The 19,145-nt window shown below is 39.8% G+C and overlaps 1 protein-coding gene across 1 annotated transcript in view; it reads left to right on the top strand.

Moving 5' to 3' along the window:
- ccser1 (coiled-coil serine-rich protein 1) overlaps positions 1 to 19,145 on the top strand; it is a 115,886-nt gene that overhangs the window by 22,968 nt on the left and 73,773 nt on the right. Inside the window, exon 7 of the mRNA XM_041042124.1 lies at positions 15,535 to 15,709. Coding sequence (XP_040898058.1) covers positions 15,535 to 15,709 — 175 coding nt within the window. The remainder of the gene's footprint in view (positions 1 to 15,534; positions 15,710 to 19,145) is intronic.

Raw genomic sequence — 19,145 nt, 5'->3', positions numbered from 1 at the left:
TGTGGTATCGTCTGGTGGTGTGTCTGACAAGCCAGAAGATGATTATTACTTTACCTTTCAGTGCTCCTCTTTACTCCCTAGTTGAATTTATTCTACTTTTTGCTCACACCCGTAGAGTACATGCGTCTGTCTATCAATGTTTTCCCCTGAAACTGGCTATGATCTTGTTTGTTTACCGAGACAGTGCAGGTCAACCTGTGTGAGTAGTTTTGAAGTAGAGGTTGAAGGATTTATACTACATTGTGGAGACACTGGACTTAGCCTTGGCTTCAGTTTTTTTTCTTTTTCTGAGAAGGGTTTTCATCAAGCTTCTAACACTCTTTGAATGTTTTGCTGAATAGAGAGACATTTTGTGCGTCCAGACAGTGTCAATGAATCATGCAAGTTGGGAGTCAACCTTTTTAACCCATCCAAGTTTTTTTTTCAGAGAGTTCATTCTTGTTTCATTTCTACTGAAGTCCCACTTTTTCCACTTGTCTTTGAAAATGTTTAAGGACTCCACACAGACACACACACAAATATTTGCATTATTCCTTTCTGCATACAAGGTCAAGGCTAAAATGTCATTCATCTTAAACCAGTTTTCTTCTGTTTGATTGAGTTTGCCTGGACTGCAGCATCACAGTCCAGGTTAGAAATGTCATAATATGAGGAGATGGCTCTATCCCTTTCAATCCAATTAGAGACACTGTATTACCATAGTAACCCTTTAGCAGAGCAAGGAGGTAGTGAATAAGGAAATAAGATCTGAGCCCTGGTGTGGAACGGCAAATATCCTGACCTTATTTTCGAGTGTAGCTCTGAGTTTTTGCCGACGTGTAGCAGGTACAGAATTATGTTAACCATGCTCCCATCTTAGTTTTCTAATTAGTACGAAACACGGAATGCAAATGAGTTTGTTGGAAATACCATTAGTTTTGCAGGTATTTAAACATAAACCACAGCACTGGACAGATTATAATTTTAACCTGCTGATGGTCATAGATAAGATGGTTCATTGCCAAAGTTGTAATTATGCATGAAGGGGAAGGAAGGCATGAATCTGTGTTCCGCATTTCAAGGCAAAACATCCTATAGTTGCTGAGATATAGTATTTTAGTCTGAACAGACATGGTGGGCCGACCGCCCGACAGACTGACATTTCCATCCCTAGAGCCAAGCTGCTAGCGCAGGTAAAAAGCTATGCAGTAAATTCTCATTTAAATCATGGTATCCCTGAGTGATGACCTAATTAGCTCCTCTTTTATATGCCACCTTTATAGCAACCCAACAGTCTGCATTAAAGTTTAAACGTTTTACTCCACAATGAGTCAAGCCTCCAAAATTATGGGCACACCACACAATTTAACAGTGCGTGTGCTACTGACAGTGAGACAGTGACATGATATAGTGGGCCTAGGGAGAAGAGTGTGTTCAGTTAACTTTTTCACAGCAGGGGAGCAGTTTTTATAGCTGAAGTGCAGAGCAGCATAGTAACCTTAGTAAACATTAAATAAAGACTGGATGGAAAGTGCAGCCACACTTCAATAAAGAAGACAAATCACACCATTGAGGCACAAATAGACTATCGGACTCTCCTCTCTCTTGATTTCAAAGTGAATTTAAACTTTATGTGTTATTTTAAAAAAAAAAGCATAGAATCCATGTTTTGATCTCTTTTTACTCTGGGAATACTGCGGCAGGTTATATAATGGAGCCAGGTCTAAGTTTCTTACCCTGATCAACACGTAGCTGCTGGCAGGTGTTAGTTTCCCATTGTGGTAGATCAGTTTCTAATTTCCTCTTACTGAACATTTTCACATAGATTTTACTGGAGAATGTGTAAAGACTGTGAGTGAAGGAGCTCGGATTGGAGAGGGGAAAGAGAGCAAAATGTGTTTGCCCAGGGCTTGCTCAGTGTCTTTCTTTCTCTCTCAGTCTCTCGTACTCTTTGTCTCAGGTTCCACATTCCCTCGAGGGGACATTGATTTGCTGGAGGCAAAGCACACACAAGAAAACACAAACACAGGCACACACACAGACCCAGACACACATACACACTCACCTGTCAGTCAGTCAGCCTGTCTAGAGAGAGTATCAGCTGCAGGATACTGCTGGCTGTCTGACAGGCTGCACAGAACATCTGCTGTACACACACACACACACACACACACACACACACACACACACACACACACACACACACACACACACACACACACACACACACACACACACACACACACACACACACACACACACGCACACACACACAAGCGCACACACACACACACACAGTCTTGCATGCATACCTCCTCTTTGATGTATGACAGTTGGATGATTTTGATGGCAGACATTAATTCTCCATGTTTATGATTTTGTAAACACCAATACCACAGTAACAAAGCACAGCAGTAAAAATCATGTGCTAAATATTAGTTTCCATGTTTTGGCTGTTTAGGTGTTTAGAAGAAGAGAGACAGACAAAGAGGGGGGTTGTAAAGAGGGAAGGGAGAAAAGAGAGGGAAATATCAGAGTCTTTTGTCCCATATTTCCTTGAATATAGGACAGAGAAAAATGGAGTCACATTGTTCTCCATCACCTCATACATGCTGGAGAGTATCAGGAATCACTCAACAGAGACACAGTGTACCCTACAAGAGTTTTAGATCATGTAATCATTGACAGCTTGGGAGAAAACCAAACACACTTTTGCTGGTTACAGTACTTGCTTTAGACATCATTGCCCATCTTCAGTGTATAACAGTAATGACTATGTCTGGTTGGTGGTAGGGGGTGGAGGGGGTGGAGGGCTTATTAGACTAGTGAATACTGAATATTTGTTTGTGTGATGTATCTCAGTGTCTGTTTTCTGTTTAGACTCCTCCCTCATCACTCCTATAGGAAAAGACGCAGAGGAAATTAAATTTTGACAGAAGGGATATAGCTTTCCTGTCGCCATGGTAACGAGAGTCTGTCTGTTGAGCGTCTCCCATCTTCCTTTCGTTTCCTTTTTCTCTTTTCATTGCTGCTTACTACAGTGCAGAGGACAGGCAGTCCCAGGAAAGGACACACAAACACTCAGGGGTGTCCTTGTCTGTCAATATGCAGTGAACACTCACGAAAGTCTCAATTCCCATATCTCCTCCTCTGATTGGAGGATTAATGTGCAGCTGAAACATTCACGTGCTCTTTCGTTGGCATGATAAGAATTATTAGAAAAATATCAACATTTGTGGACAGGTTCCAATTCTCCGTGGTGACAGCTTAATTAAAGATGACTTCAGTGTTAATATTGGTTATATTCTGACTTCATCATACTGAACTAACGCTGAACTAACTCTCATTCCACAGCCTGCCAGGCGATAGTGAGCATACTTTAAAAAAAAGCCATGAACACCTGATCACGTGCCTCAAGCTACAGGGTCACCGAACCAGTACCTGTTACCTTCATTTTGTATCCATCCAGTGTGCGAACTACCTTTGACTTTTTCGTGGTCAGAAACAACAGATACAACATTTATAACGCACTTGATCTAGCTTTTATTTATCATTAATAAGAATATTAATAATAAGAACAAAAAATCAGATGAAAAGTAGCGACTGGCGTCTGCTGTGTGTCTTTCAGCACCACAGAGGTAGAGGTGGAGAGCTGTGAAGAGAGAGAGAAAGAGACGCTGTCTATTTCAGTAATAACAGTAGTGCACTTTATTGCTGATAAAGAGGGAGAGAGACCATGTTACTAATCCACCCTCCTGTGTGGAATAAGTTCTTCTCCTACTGTTTTGTTTTACCGCAGTTGGCATGATGAAAGTTTTTTTCTGATCTCTGAATTAAAGTAGCGCTTTGATGGTGATGGAAAGAATAGCATGTTGTTAATATTTTAGAAACCCCCCAAAATTTCAGAAATCATGTTTTCATGGGAGCCAAGCTCCCCCTGGTTTCCCTGTAGTTAGCACTGTGTGTCCATCTGAGGAGCAAGGGGAGCGAGTGAAACAAAATCAGCTGGGTCTTGTCAACAGCAAGTGTGAGAAAGACATCGTACTCATAATAGTTGTACTTGTGTCAGTTGGGTATTAAGAAAGCGCTGAGCAGCAAAGAGAAAGGCAGAGAAGGCATCTTATGATTCTAAAAGACACCTTCATCTCACATTCATTGTAAATAAGGTGCATAGTGATACACTTTCAGTTGGCCCTGTACTCTCCCACAGAGACATGTGATCCATAATTATATAAAATTTGCTCACATAGACATAAGCAGAGCAACAGATTTGTTTAATGTTAATATGCCTCATAAAGTATATCAGCCAAGTTGTTTTCTAATCCCACCTGACGTGATATAGTCAGCAAAAATAACACACTCATTTCCTCCTGTATGCTGACATTCACTCACATGCACACATGCACATTTATAAAAATAGACAAGCATAAAAAAATCCAGCTGAGCCTTGGAATGAAGCTGGGGACAGATAAAATGCACTGCAGTATGATTTTCAGATACATAGACACACAAAGAATATAGTGGGAGTTGGCAGGAACATGAAGTAGATTCCCCTCTCTCCCTGTTCAATTTGTGGGCATATAATGATGCCAAATTTGTTAAGCCAACAAGCAGTGACAAAACTTTTTTTTTTGCCTCCAATCCAGCAACAGCTGTCGCCAGAGGCATTATATTCTCAGTCTGTCCCTCTGTCCGTCCTGTTATGAATGTGATACCTCAGGGACTCCTTGAGGGAATTTCTTCAAATTTGGCACAAATGTTAACTTGGACTCAAGGATGAAATTATAAGATTTTGGTGATCAGAGGTAAAGGTGAAGGCCAGGTCTGGCCCATCCTTGTAAACAAAGTATATCAGGAAGGCCTGGAAGGAATTTGATTATATCTGGCACAAACATTCACTTGGTAGAATTTGCTGGTCAAAGGTCAGCAGTTAAAATCAGGGTCACTGTGACCTCACAAAACACCTCAAAAAGGCTCAAAAAGGCCTCATTACATATATTACCTGAGTCTGGACAGACATGGATGTAAAGTGCAACTTAACTGGTTGGCGGAGGCATAAAACTGTGAAGCAGTGATTTTAGTTTACAATATATAACAAGAATTTGTCACTTATTTTTCAGTGTTCCTGAGGCATTCTTTTGAAGGGGACAGTTTTATTTTCTCACAGTCTGTACCCACAGATTCCTTGTGTTAACTAAGCGTCATGCTCTTCAGAAGCCTCAGAGGAAAAGCAAGGGCCATATGCTGTGACGGTTTAAAATTTCAGACCAGCCTAATAGGCTATACATGTTAAAAAGTGTGCGTCTGTTGTCACGCATATTTCTTTTGTGCATTGCTGCTGTTTAGCGTCTAATTTACATCACTCTGTTGGGTTTATTAAATGTTCAACACAGGGAGACTAATTAGTGTTGGCTTTTGGTTTTTTCCCTCTTGCTTTGAGTGGGAACGTGTGGTTCTGATTTGTAACGCAGAGAAAAACATTAGATTGGCAATGAATAAATCATTCCTTTGCTCTTCATTGTGTTTTTTTGTTGTTGTCATGTGTTCTTTTCCAGAAATGAAAAGAATTATTAAAGTGGTGTTTACTGTTGCTCTTTGTTGACAGACTGTAACATGGGTGTCTGTTTTCCTGAACATTAATGTAATTTTGCAGCATATGGAGGACATTTGAATAACAAAGGGGTAGATTCTCTTCTGTTTTTGGCTCTTCAGGCATAGTCTGCCTCTTGTCTTTATCTTCTCTTTTTGTTGTGGACTTCAGCATCCTGCACGTTGATCTTGAACAGTTTTTTGACACAACATGCTGTGATTAGAGCATGGTTCTAAGATAATATACAGCAAAATGCTAAAATTTACATTCTGAATTGATACAACAAGATGTTTTTCAAACAAAAAAGGCATACTTTGAACTTCCTATTTCCCATGAGAGCTTGCTAATGAAAACTTCCCTTATTCATGTTTGGGCTTATTAGGTGTCTGTATCAACTAGCATGAACAACACCAAAAACTAGGGCTTGAACAAGAAAGCCTCTTATCCTCAGTCATCAGGATACTTGACTTTTTTAGTCAGAGGCTTGTAAATGCAATTAATGTTTGACTAAGTTCATGGAAAGTTTAAAGGAATAGTTCAACATATTGGCTTAAGCACATTTTGGGATAAAACACATATTTTTTGCTTTGTTTCCAAGAGATGAAAAGATCAATATCAATCTCATATCTGTGTGCCAAGTGGAGAGATATTTATCCTAGCTTAGCATAAATACTTTAAGCAGTGCGGGAAGAGCTAGCCTGGCTCTGAGCGGGAGGGGAGTTACGTGCTGTAACAGTTTCTTGGCAAACACTAGCTGGATGCAGTGACTGTGCGCTGCATCCTGAAGTCTTGCCGTCAGTGTAATTTTGCCAAGTTTGGTACCATTGTGTGAGACCAATACTAAAACCTCTGCTCACTGACCATATCTGCCAACCCGTGCTACAGCTGGAGATGCTGCACAGAAGGGCTGGATGGGTGGATAAACTTCTGTTTATCAAGAAACAGTTATAGAATGTAATTCCAACTGAAATCACGGTGTGTGTTTGTGTGTGTGCTGATTAAACAAAATAAATACAATATTCAGTTCAATTCAGTTTTATTTATATAGCACCTTCCACAATCAAAATTGTCTCAAAGCGCTTTACAGAGACCCAGAGCCTGACCCCAGAGCAAGCACTATGTTAATATGTTAATTAGTGAGCTGCAGAAGTGTCAGTAGGCATGTTTTTAAACTTTGACAGAGCCAGGCTCAGTTTTCCCAGCACTGGTAAACTTTGCTTCATATAGACAGAACTCATACTTTCAGAACCTACTTGTGTAAGAGTACAATAAATTATTATATTAAAAAGTATTATATGCAATTAAAACCAGATTCCACTTGCCGTCATTGTAACCTTCTATATGCCTAATACCTAATTAGGCAACTCACAGTTATCTTGAGTAAACAATAACCAGTGTCCCTCTATACCTAAATATACAGTATATTTCAGTATTGCCATGGAAACAGCTTTTAATGAAATGAAGATGAGGAGCATATGTGCCTTAAATATCCTGGATTATAGAAGATTATTCCTTGAACCTCTGCACATTTCCATTTCACCTAATCAGAATCAGAGCTTATGCAGGAGACTGTAAACAGGAGAGTTTGTGTGCAAGTCAAAGGAATGAACAAACAATGCAGAATTAATAAGAGGAAATTAGTAAACATTTATTTACTGCTGTCAACAAGAATATCACGCAGGAACATATGAAAGCAGTTTGACATGGTCCTGACCTGAGTGCAGAGTTTGTCACAGCAGAGGTGAACATAGGATCACTGCCATGTTATCACTTGTACCTTGCTGTGACTCAGTATGGAAACTTTTTTTTTTGTCGGTGCTATTATTTTGTCATGATGGTGACAACAATGCCACTGCAAAATAACAATAAACCAGAATTATTATGACTCATCTTAGACAATATATTTGGCTCTGTGAAGGGAAGTTAGGCAGCCTGACAGTGACAAAAAGAAATGAGTTCAAAAGGAGAGAGACAACATTTTAATTTATTTTGGTGTTGTTGATGTTGTTACAGACCATCATCACCAAACATTAGCTGCACGCTGTTTGTCCACTTACTGAAAACATGTCCTAGAATGGGAATTTGCAGCTTAAGTGTACAGATCCACCCCCATGTTTTCTCTTCACTGTTTACTACAGAAAACCCACATTTATAAGGCATCAACAGCACAGTGGGATTGACAGCATAATCTTATCGACTCCCGACTGTGATACATATTACCAACTTAGGCCAAGAATATATTATCATACACTTACCATGTAAAGCAGATTTTCGTGGTGTTAATGTAATATTTCCTTTAGAAATCTCATCTGAGATTTTTCAGTTTTAGCTTCTTGTAGCTGCAGGGTCAGGTAAAGTGTAACAAGGCTGAGGTTTCTCAAATAAACACAAATCAACCACGTTATAAGGTAGTTGAAATTTTAGTCTGATTTAAGAAGAAAGAGTTCAAAATTATAATGTCCTTAAATAATGAATGGAATAAATAAACATGAATGTGCCCTCCATATAATAATTCCCTTTTGGTGGGGAATTTGCATTTTTTAACATGTTGATTTGTTGATTTGAGTTTATAAAAAATAAAAAAAAATCAGCCTCAGTCAACCGGTGGTTGTTTTTGTGATCTGTTGTCACCTTTGGCATTCATGTTTTTATATTCAGTTCCCATTACTGAAAATTACAAACTGGCAGAGGAACAAACACAAGTATCATTAAACTAAAAAAAAAAAAAAAAAGTAGAAGAAATCCAATAGTGTGCAAAAGAGTAACGTGTCTCAGATTTCCTGGGGCAGTCACTCTTGGTTGTGGACTTTGTGAACTCATAGCAGTGTTTTAAAGTGCGAATGTTCTACTTTAGTGGAATATTGCTTTAAGGCTTTAATACAGGAAAAGGATTTTGGTCAATTTGGCTTGGCAATGTTCTCTGAAACAGGAAAATGTAATGTGACACATGGGACCAATATTAAATAGATCTCTCCAAGCAACAAGAAGTTTTGATCGTAATTAGTGCAAGTGAGTTCTGATAACTCCCTGTGGTCGCTCCCCCACATAAAGCTATAGTTCTCATCCTTTTTGTATGGGATTAACATCATGATACTCACAGATGCCAAGGTAGTGGGGAGTGGAGTGTCTCAGAAGTTAGCAGATGCTAAGTCAGGGAGAGAAAAATAGAGTGAGGTTTGAGTAGAGTAAAGCTTGAAGAAAAAAGCATAGATTTCTTGTGAAACAAGCACATACTCGGAGTGCAGAAAGCAGAGGGAAGCAGAAAGGACAATTAGGTTAATCAGAAAGTTGCCCCCGCCATATTACATTAGTTTTATATTCTCTCCCTTTCTGTGTCTGAAGACTTGAATTCACCATTAGATTCACTGCCTGGAGGTTGGCTTGTGCTCACTCTTTAGTCACAGATGCACTTTATGTCAGAGATGAGTTTAATGGCAGCATTAAACATCCGTAGCCTCAGGTGCTGAATGCAAATGAGTACACTGTGTCTGACAGGTGGAGGGAAGGAGTGACAAATGGGGACAATCATTCTCCCATAGCTGTGGTATATTGTTGTACTTTACTTGTTCAATCTTACAAGCACAAACATGATGCACGGATGTCTACCGTCAACCCATGTATGCACCCAGACACACACATATATTGGATTGTCCCCCATAAATATGATCCTTGTTGTCAGTAAAAATTTAATGAGGGAAAAGTTGGCATAGGGGACGGACTGCCTTTCTCGCCATGTCTCAGTGTTAAAGTGTCCTTTATTATTATTACTCCTGAGACAATGCAGTCTTTATATTGCTGATTGACAAGGGTGCAACCCACCCCTCTGCGCCGCTGCTAAAGATAATGCACTTCAATCACACATAATTTATTTGTCTAGCAGTCATTATTTGTCACTTCACACACTCAAGTGAACATTATGTAAACCCAGACATCTAAGTGTGCATATAGAAATGTGTGTCCCTTCATTGTTGGCTCTGTGTGTATATTGTTTATTGCCCGTGTGGACGCGCATACTCTTGTGTGTGTGCAGGTATGTGTCAGTGCTGGGAGCCTACGGCCCAGTAATATAACACTGTGTGAGTGGTAAAATAATGAAAGTCATAAAAAGGCAGATAATTGGCTTTTTCAGGTTGGTGAAATGGATCACTTCTAACGCTGCTGTTGAGAAATGGCTTCTGAGAGGAGAGGAGTGAGTCACAAGGATGGAGAGGAGAGTGCAGGGGGGGGGACAAAGACAAAAGGCGAAAAAACTATAGGTTGAAAGGAGAGGAGAAAACAGACAAAGACAGGAAGTGAGCAGGGGAACAAAGTGGAAAGAAGAAATGAAGGAGAAGGGAGAGTAGAGGAGAAAATGTATTCTAAGAACAGAAAGCGCAAATGAAAGTGAGAAGGGGACATTTTTCACACTCTGCCCCTGTTTACTTTTTCTTTCCTTTGTGTAATTAGTCTGAAAAGACAGTAGAGGGAAAATCTCTGTGAAAATATTTAATTGCACTTTAATCCATGTATTCAGTTGTAATTAGCTCCATTCTGACATGGTCATGCAGTTCCAGTTTTAGCCACCAGCTGGTGTAATACTACATCTTTATAAATTCAAATTAGCACTTTGTCCACTTGTGTAATCTCCTAATTGACTCCTATCACAGAGTCCTATTCTCTGCACTCACATACATATGACCTGTACGAAGGTGTAGTGTGTGTGTGAGTGTGTGTGTGTGTGTGTGTGTGTGTGTGTGTGTGTGTGTGTGTGTGTGTGAGTGTGTAAGTGTGTGAGCGCATGAGAGAGAGAGAGAGCTGTTAAAAAAAAAGAAAAAGGGAATAGAGTGAGAGTGTCGGACTATCTGCTCATGACAGTGAGAAGACAGATGACCCTGAGTAGAGGAACGGCCTCCCTGCCTGTATAACATCTATCATCACTGAACAGACTTGTCTTCAACTGTGCCGTGCACTTCCTGGTGTGTGTGTGTGTCTGTGTGTGTGTGTGTGTGTGTGTGTGTGTGTGTGTGTGTGTGTGTGTGTGTGTGTGTGTGTGTGTGTGTGTGTGTGTGTGTGTGTGTGTGTGTGTGTGTGCTCTTGCACGTATGTCTGGGGTAATTACCTGCACATGAAACCGGTGCTTGGTTGGAAAATGAATTTGTCTATTCTGTAACTGCAGTCAAAAATACTGTATCTGCTTTGACATGCTCATGTGCACACAGACATGCATGCACATGCACATGCATTTGCATATACTGCACATACAACAGCTGCAGCTTGGAAGGCTTTAGCTTTGCAGCTTTCACAATAAAATAACCAGTAGCACATTGCTAAGTTTAGAGCAACATTGTGGTCATGTTTCAGTATTGCAAATGTAATAATTGCCTTCTGGTACAGAATGAGATGTGATGTGAACTTTGGTATTGTGCACCCATCCATCCTTCTTGAAATACACATCATTAATTTTACCGTGCACTATATGAACTACTTGTTGCACTGGATATTGGCAGGAAATACAATAAAACGCTGCTTCAAATTAGTTGCAGATTGTTGCAGTTTTCCACTGGAGATAAGGTTGCTTAATTTGTTGAAATAATAAAACCATCACAAAATACCATTTCTGTTGCTACAGACAGCAGGACCCCGAAAGGACTGTGTGAGTGAGATTTAGTGGTATTCCCATTTAAAAAAAAAAAAAAAAAAAAGAAGAAAAGAAAAAAAAAGTTGCTCACAGTGAAACACATTTACAGTCCTCAGCTGCTCAGTTCAACCAGAAATATTCCACTTCTAGTCCCTTGAAACAGTAAATGCCTCGCATAAGGGCACCTCTATGATTATTGTTTCAGGGTGAGGTGAGTGTTGTTTGAACCCTTCTCCCACTCATTTTCTTGTTGCTCTGTGGATTTGATGTGCACCATGTAGGTAAAAGAAGAATCCAAACCTGGTGAAAGCTAGACAAAGGGCTAGAGTGTCGGGCTCAGAGAAACACATAGATGTAGAAAAACAAACAAAACAAAACAGAAAAAAACAACTTTGAGAGAAAAAAATTCTCTTGTGGCACTGCACCGTGCCACTTGACACAAGCTGTCAGAGAGAAGAGTGCATGATTGATCATATGTCATTTATTTATGCTCAATTTATCCTGTCTAGATAGCAGGGTGGAGCAACAGAGAAATAAACGGAGAAAGTTCACTCTAACCTGAGATGCCAGGCAGGAACAAAAGCTACAAAGAGCACAGTTTAAGAGAGGGGAAAAAAGCACCCATGGCTGCTTGACAGACAGAGCTCACCTGTCCTCAAAAGACAGCAGGCTTCATCGACATTTGTCTGAGGTGCTCAGCAGAACCCCCGCGGGGACACCTTAGGCTTTGATACTGCATCAGTTTAGTGTAGTGGTTGTCAGAGTGATCTTGGGAAAAAAAAGAGACGAAGGGGCAAGAGGAGAGCTGTAGAGACGGAAGACGAGGGCTCAGGCGAAGGGTAGGGTGGCGGCGGATGAGGGAGGGGCAGGTGAACAAAGAAGTGTAAAAGAAAGACAGGGTTGAGGATGGAGGAATAGAAAGAGTGAGACGAATGGGGTACACAGAGAGAGAAGTGGCAGAAGAAGGTGAAAGGATGATAGTGAAAAAAAAAAGCGGGTACGGCACCAGTCTTTGGAGCGGCTTATGTTACGTGTCAATATTTTAGTTATATGGTCTTTTTTTTTTTTTTTTTTTTGCTCAAAGAACATTTTTCCTTGTGAATTTGATGTCTGACTTAATGCTCCCCGCCACTGTTTACTCGGCTACTTTTCAGGGAGAATGGGACAAAAGGCATCTAATTTCCTCTCACCTCCTCTGTAAATGGCCATCAGTCAAAGTGAACACAGTTTCTTGATGATAAAGAGCTCCTCGTTTCTGTGTCTGTGTCTGCCTTTCTTTACTGCCATGCCCACCTCTCCTACTTTTCTTGATAATGCAGACTGTGAGCTCGCTGGTTGTCTTTGTAGTTTTCAGACAGGAGGTTGGTATTTCTCAGTTCACCTTTTGAAAATGTCATAAAGAAGGTGAGATACGCAGTCCCCCCCCTTTATACACTTCTGTCAAAATATCACAACTTGGCAGAGAAATGTTAAGGCAGAAATTTAGCTCATTCAAACCCATTTGATTCACCTGTTGGATAAACTGCCTTTAACCACAAATTTGTCCTTTGCTGTCACTCAACTAGGGACGGGGAAAATTTCTTTCATACAGCATGAAGGAATTCTTTATTAGGAATAAAGAATCTTGAATATTTTACAAACATACATCACAGCATTTTTCTAGCATTATAGTTAAGTTCATAAAAATTGCTCTAATTGCATAAGCGCGTTTCCATGTCTGTTCTACGGTTTATATCATGCTATTGTGCCTCTAAAATATTTCTATTAAATAACTTAGAGGTAGGTCTCGCAATCAGTTCAGAATTAACATGCCAAAACAGAAAGCCAAATTTTATCATTGCGTGCTTGGGAGAAAGAAACAATCTATTTACTGTTAACAGTTCTACTTTTTAAGAGCACATTGGCCTTGAAGCTGATTCAACAAGCTTTTGTTATGTTCCCAGTTTTGACATTTGGAAAATTTCTTTGGGCCAAGTAAGGGTCATCTTACACATTGTTACTGATTGAAAAGCTGACTGCAATTGCATTTTAATCGCTGTCAGCTGAAAAAGGACATGTTCCGCTTTTTTAAAGGTTCACATTTCAGCATTTACAGAACTCAGGGTTGAGGTTATTTTTACTTCGTTAACAGTAAATTATTTACTAGTCACTGCTTTTGAATTTCAAGTCTGTCACTGCCCTCTTACCACTGCCTCCATTAGATTTTATGCATTTTAATCCTTAGCATCAGATCATGCTAAGTAACTTTATATTTCTTTACAGCAGTTGTACCTGGGTGGGTTAATTCTACAGCTTAGACTTGGTGACCCTGTATAATTGTTGCAGTGTGATAAGAATGCTAAATGGAACAACTATTAAATGGACAACTATTAACCCAGGGCCAATGTTAATCCTAAGATTAGAATTCGGAAAATGAAAATTGCTTTTTAGAATGTATCTTTTACTGACCCACAATCATCAAATAGTGTATATCAAAATCATAAACCACAATAGCTTCCATACAACCATGCAATTACATTCATAATTGCACAAAACTATCATAAAGAAGCTGCTTTATTTGTTTTTCCTGAGATGTGTGACATTTTGTACGTGTGAGTGGCCAGGTAAGATGTAACAGACCGAATTAAAACATTAGTCACATAATTCTTTTTAGTGAGTTGAAACTACACAACAGAAGGAGAGCTTGATCTTTGCTTTGAGAGCTGTTTTCATGTCTAGTAGAATATCAAGTAGTCTTACATCATAAGCAGTTAAAAAAAATCTGCTTCTGGTGAAACCTAAACTCTCAGACTGACAGAGCAAGTAAAGTGGGCTCCGGGCTATGAATGACTATGAAGATATAGTTTTCATAGATAAGGTCAGTGTTTGTAGTTGTTGTGCTTGAATTGAGCTTTGGTGTTGGCTGCAAGGCAAAGAGAGATGAAGAATGCTGTGACACTGAGCGACCCTGACTCCTGTTGAAAGTCCCTGCAATGTCTGTCCTCTGCTGCACTCAATAGGTGTTGAAGGTAAGACAAAGAACAGAGGCCATGCACCAGAGACCAAAGACATACTTCTCCAGAGGCCTGTTTACTGTTTAATGGACTGTGTTCTCAAATGGGACAGTTAATTAAAACAGTGCTTTGGTTGATCTCCCCCGTTGCTTGTGTTCATGTGCGTCTAAATCCAACCCCACGCTGCTACAAAGGTGTGACGGCTGCATAGAGGAAGAGAGAGTTACACTGGTTCAGAGGCTTGTTAATGATCAGGCCTTAAACAGTGACTTATGAACTTGTCTTTTTTTTTGGAAAGATTTCATCTCTTCTATCTGTCAAGTGGCCAGGAGGTCTGCTGTGCTTAACTTTGAAAGCTTTGTTAATTAAAAAGGTGTTTGATATGCAGCACTCCAACTGAGATATCTCCTACACACACACTCACACACACCAACAGTCGTACACTGAGCTGCATGCACTATACACAGGGTTGTTTTTGCAGAGGAATAATTGTAGGCAAGTAATACTACAAAACACTAAATTTAGAATCTTCAAAATGTATGAGAAGGACTCACAGACAGGATCACACAATTGTGGTGGGCTAGAATGATTTAAAGCTCTTGATGAAGACGAAGACAAAGTAAATACAAAGTAGTGTTTTGAATTGATAATGATGGTGAAACACAGGATTAGAAGATGGACTTGTGTGCTTTGGCTTCTTTGATCTTTGAATGTAATAGTGACTACATGTGCAAGCTTTTATTTGTGCTTTTGTTTGTGTCATCTGTTTTAAATCATCTCAAAACAGACTTCTTATAGAAACGAGCGCTTGTGAAAATGGAGTCCTCGGGCAGTCCTGTGGAGCAGCTGCTACACACTGTGAATGTTTCAGGTCTTGGTTTCCATCCTGACTGTTGTTACCCTGTTGAATTTCTCCCTCTGTAGAAGGGGCAGGCTATTGTCCAAAAAAAAAAAAAAAAAGAAAAGAAAATTGATCCATGATTTGAAAATGTTGCCTCAAATTACTTTGCTTGAAACCAGAAACTTTGGTTGCATATTAAACACAAAGGAAGGACTGAATTAATGAAGGACTGTTCATCTCTTCATTTTCCTCACTTGTCACTCTGCCTTGTTTGTTTCTCGCCTTCTGATTTTTGACTTTGATTCGAAATTGATCCATTTTTATTGTTTACAATGACCGGTTTAGATCAGATTTGTACATTTTTGTTGGTCCCACTTGATATCACACAGGATTCTGGAAAGTACTGGTATATTCAGAAGTAGCTGACAGGGTGACAGGAGTGAAGACAGGTCAGTGATCAAGTTTGCCACTGACTCATAGAAAAATTCAATCTCTTTATTTCTCTCTTCTCCAGGGAGCCCAGTCGTCCGACCAGCCTGCTGCCTGCTGACTGGAGCTCTGGGCTGAATTTAGGGCGGGAAGATGAGTCCTTACCCCCAGGGCTGGAGGCCCTTCCCCTCAGACTGATGCAGCAGGACTGTACTGCTGTCAAAACACTGCTTTTAAGACTGAGACGGACACTGCAGGAGGTGGGTTACACACATACGCACACAGACAGAAACATGCTGACGCCTCTTAACACGGGTTTTTACTCAAATGAAAACATTAACTCAGAAGATTAAGATTACATCACAGAGCACTATTCTATTAAGTGACCCTTAGTGCAATTGATTGTCACAATGCACTTAAATATCACAACTAAAAGCTGAAATTCTTTGTTATTTCTCTTAGACTACATTGACAGACACTCCTCTGATCACATATAAATGCATCAAATTGTTTTAAAACAGTAAGGGTGAGGGGTTATGAAGCAATTTCATCTGGAACCAAAACAGTGCACTGCTTCGCTGAAAAATCCTTCTCTCCCTGTTTTAATCAGCTCTGTTTCAGCTCCATGAAATCATCTCGAAGTGGATGCTTTTCCGCTTTTAAAAGGTCTCCATAATCACTTTGTTTTGTTAATTTAATCAGATTCTACATTTGGTGGAGGAAACTGGGAGGCTTATTTGCCATCATATTCTTTATGTGCACACATACACACTCCACACATTAATCTCCCTGTTTTAGAGTATCATTCTGCTCTTTAAATGCTTTAGCCCTTTTAAAGCTAAAGTTTTTCCTCAGGCTATGAGGCCATCTCAGTGTGAGTGTCGGGAAACCAGTAAAATTACATCCACACCATTATAGACATGATTAGCTGTAATGGTCACTTATTAAAGCACTGACACGTTGCAATAGCTGTACAAGGTTTAACTGTAAAAGTCAGGGAAGCATATTGATGGCCACCCTGTGCAGTCATGCAGTCTTTTTAACTGTGGGACTGCTTTTACACTGGAATGTAAATAGAACGTCAGAATGTTCTAGCTTTTAAACTTAATTTATTGAGATTTTTCTGAAGAACATAAAATTGTTGTAAATGTGATTTGCATGGTTTATGTGGGGTAATTGCAATTTGCAGAGAGCTTGACTTGTGGCAGATTCTCAGTCATAATGATAAAACACACAATCAGCCGCGGAATGTAAATTCCAGTTTCGCAGTCAATGCCAGGCCAGAACGATAATTACACTCTTTTGGAAAATGGCTGAGTCCTAAACAATTGCACAAGTTTTTCAAAGTTTTGTAAGCACAGCTTCAATGGAAGTAGTTGCTGTTTGGTGTTCGGTAATATATATATTCCTATGTATGTTGGGTTTTGGAATGAAATTGCTCAAATTTTTACTAATATCCTTTCTCACTATGTTTTAAAGGGGATAATACATTTACATACCACAGAGGGGTGTTAGTAATACCATAAGCTCTGGAAGTTGAGCTGAAAGAGCATCCATTAGTAATGTCTGCCTGCTGTTTTCTTGTAATCTACATGGGTGACTGACCCTTACCAAATACAATGATATTATACAGACCCACACACACAAATACAAACACACAAAAAGACGTATAAAAGGCTGACCAGACCTTCCCTAACACCCCACCATTAGTACCTCTAGAAACTAAGATCAAAGCTAACTGTGAGGACCTATCTGTGAATTACAGTCCACAGAGGCATATGTATGGCTTTCTCCCTTTCTCTTTACTGTTCATCTCTCTGTTTTTTTCAAAGGACCACAGTAAGAGAGACATGAGACACGAAAATGATAAAATAATAATTAGTGGTGATGGAGAGACTAAAGGAGGTGTGTGTGTGTGTGTGTGTGAGAGAGAGAGAGAGAGAGAGAGAAAGGGTACAAGGCAGCAAAACATGAATATGAAAGAGGAGATACCTTGCCCTCTTTGCATACTCTGTTGTCATTAACTTGCAAATTTTGTTACCTTCCATCAGCAGATGTAAGCCGTCCTGCAGCTAGGGGAGGGTGACTTGGCATGTCTCTATGCTTTGCATTTTATTTGCTTGACCTTCTGGTATTGAGCCCCAATCTTCTGGTCTTTTCTTTTGTTTATCTTAACTTATAGCCCCTAACTTCCTTTCCTCTCCTCTCCTTTTCTCTACTCCTAATATCATTCAGAATACTCGTCAAGTTTGTATGTTGCCATAAATGACTTGTACAGCATAATCTAACGGTTTTGAAACCAGGTGATCAAGTCCAAAAGTCTGATATCGCCTAGATTTTCTGCATTGTTTCTTCTCTGTGCCAACTTTCACAACAGTATCAAATTCAATAGATGCTTTCAAAGACTGTCTTTAAAATATTGGTCATATAGCATGGTCGAACAGCTCAAGGCAGAGAAAAAAATTAAATTGGCTTGCTGAAATTTACATTGCAGTAAATTTAGTCAATAAACAGCCATGATTGTGCTGCGGTTTTTGGAGAAATATGCCTGAAAGAGAGGCATCTTCTTACATAACTCAGATACCATGTGCCTTAAGCTACATTAAACACTAGACTTTTTTTTTTTTGCTTGATGTTTCCATCTGAGACAGGAAACAAGAGAACAACACAGAAGAAAAGGTGAATAAAAAATAAAAAGTAACAAAACATGCCAGTTTTTCAGTTGCTGACAAAAGAGTTGCCTCCAGAAATCACATGAGACTGTTTACCTTTAAGCAGGGGATGCCTGACCAACAAGCCATATAATACATCACACCTGATAATTTCCTGTGTTTTATTGTGCATCGTATTTGTAATGTTAGCATATCTTAGCCAGCTGCGGAGACTCCATCCTCCCTTGACTTATTTCTCTTTCAGCAGTTTATCCTGTCGGTTACACAGAGGAACATTTCTAAAGTGCCACTGTCCATGTGTGCATTAATGCTGCCTAACACAATGACCCCCATTTGTCAATGTCAGCTGTGGATCCTAGCAAAACTGTGATGCTCCCATTTGTTACAGCATATACTCACAGTCTTTTTGGGCATGGTTGTGCAACATCCACACATGCACCGCTGGACCCTGTTAGGTTGTGGCTCAGCAGCTCCTCTATGGCTCTTACCCTCAATGCTGCTGCTTGACTTGTGGCAGCAGCTTATTCCTTCATTCCTTCTTCTGCTATGTTGTCACAAGCATAGCTGTGAACATGATAAAATCTATTTGAAAATGCTGTTGATGTTGTTCATAACATTTCAGAAGGTGGCATTCACCCCTGCACTCATTGTTAACACCAGATTTTGGAACACAAGAATTCCTGATGCCCAGGCTTAAGAATGAAGAAGAGACACCTTAATACCCAAGCAGAGATGGCATTTCCAATTCAAAGTCCTCACCCTGTGTTTGCCAGAGAACCCACTACATTGCATACCAGTATGTTGTTAATGGTGCTGCTTTCCAATAGAAAGCCTTATGTCAGTGAGAGGGAGTGGGCATGAATGTTACAGTATTTGAAGGTTTTCATTTCTTCATTTAACTGATGTGTGGGTGTGATTAAAGGGGTGTATCAAACTACAAAACCTGCTTTCTTTTCTTAGGCCATTCATCATCTTTAGACATTTAGCTTCTGGGTAGTGCAAGTCATTAAATCCAGAGCTCCCA

Source organism: Toxotes jaculatrix, chromosome 7, assembly GCF_017976425.1.
Source record: "Toxotes jaculatrix isolate fToxJac2 chromosome 7, fToxJac2.pri, whole genome shotgun sequence".
In the NCBI taxonomy this organism is placed as follows: domain Eukaryota; kingdom Metazoa; phylum Chordata; class Actinopteri; family Toxotidae; genus Toxotes; species Toxotes jaculatrix.
The sequence above is the reverse complement of the archived record's forward strand: the minus strand, read 5'-3'. Positions and strand labels throughout refer to the sequence as shown.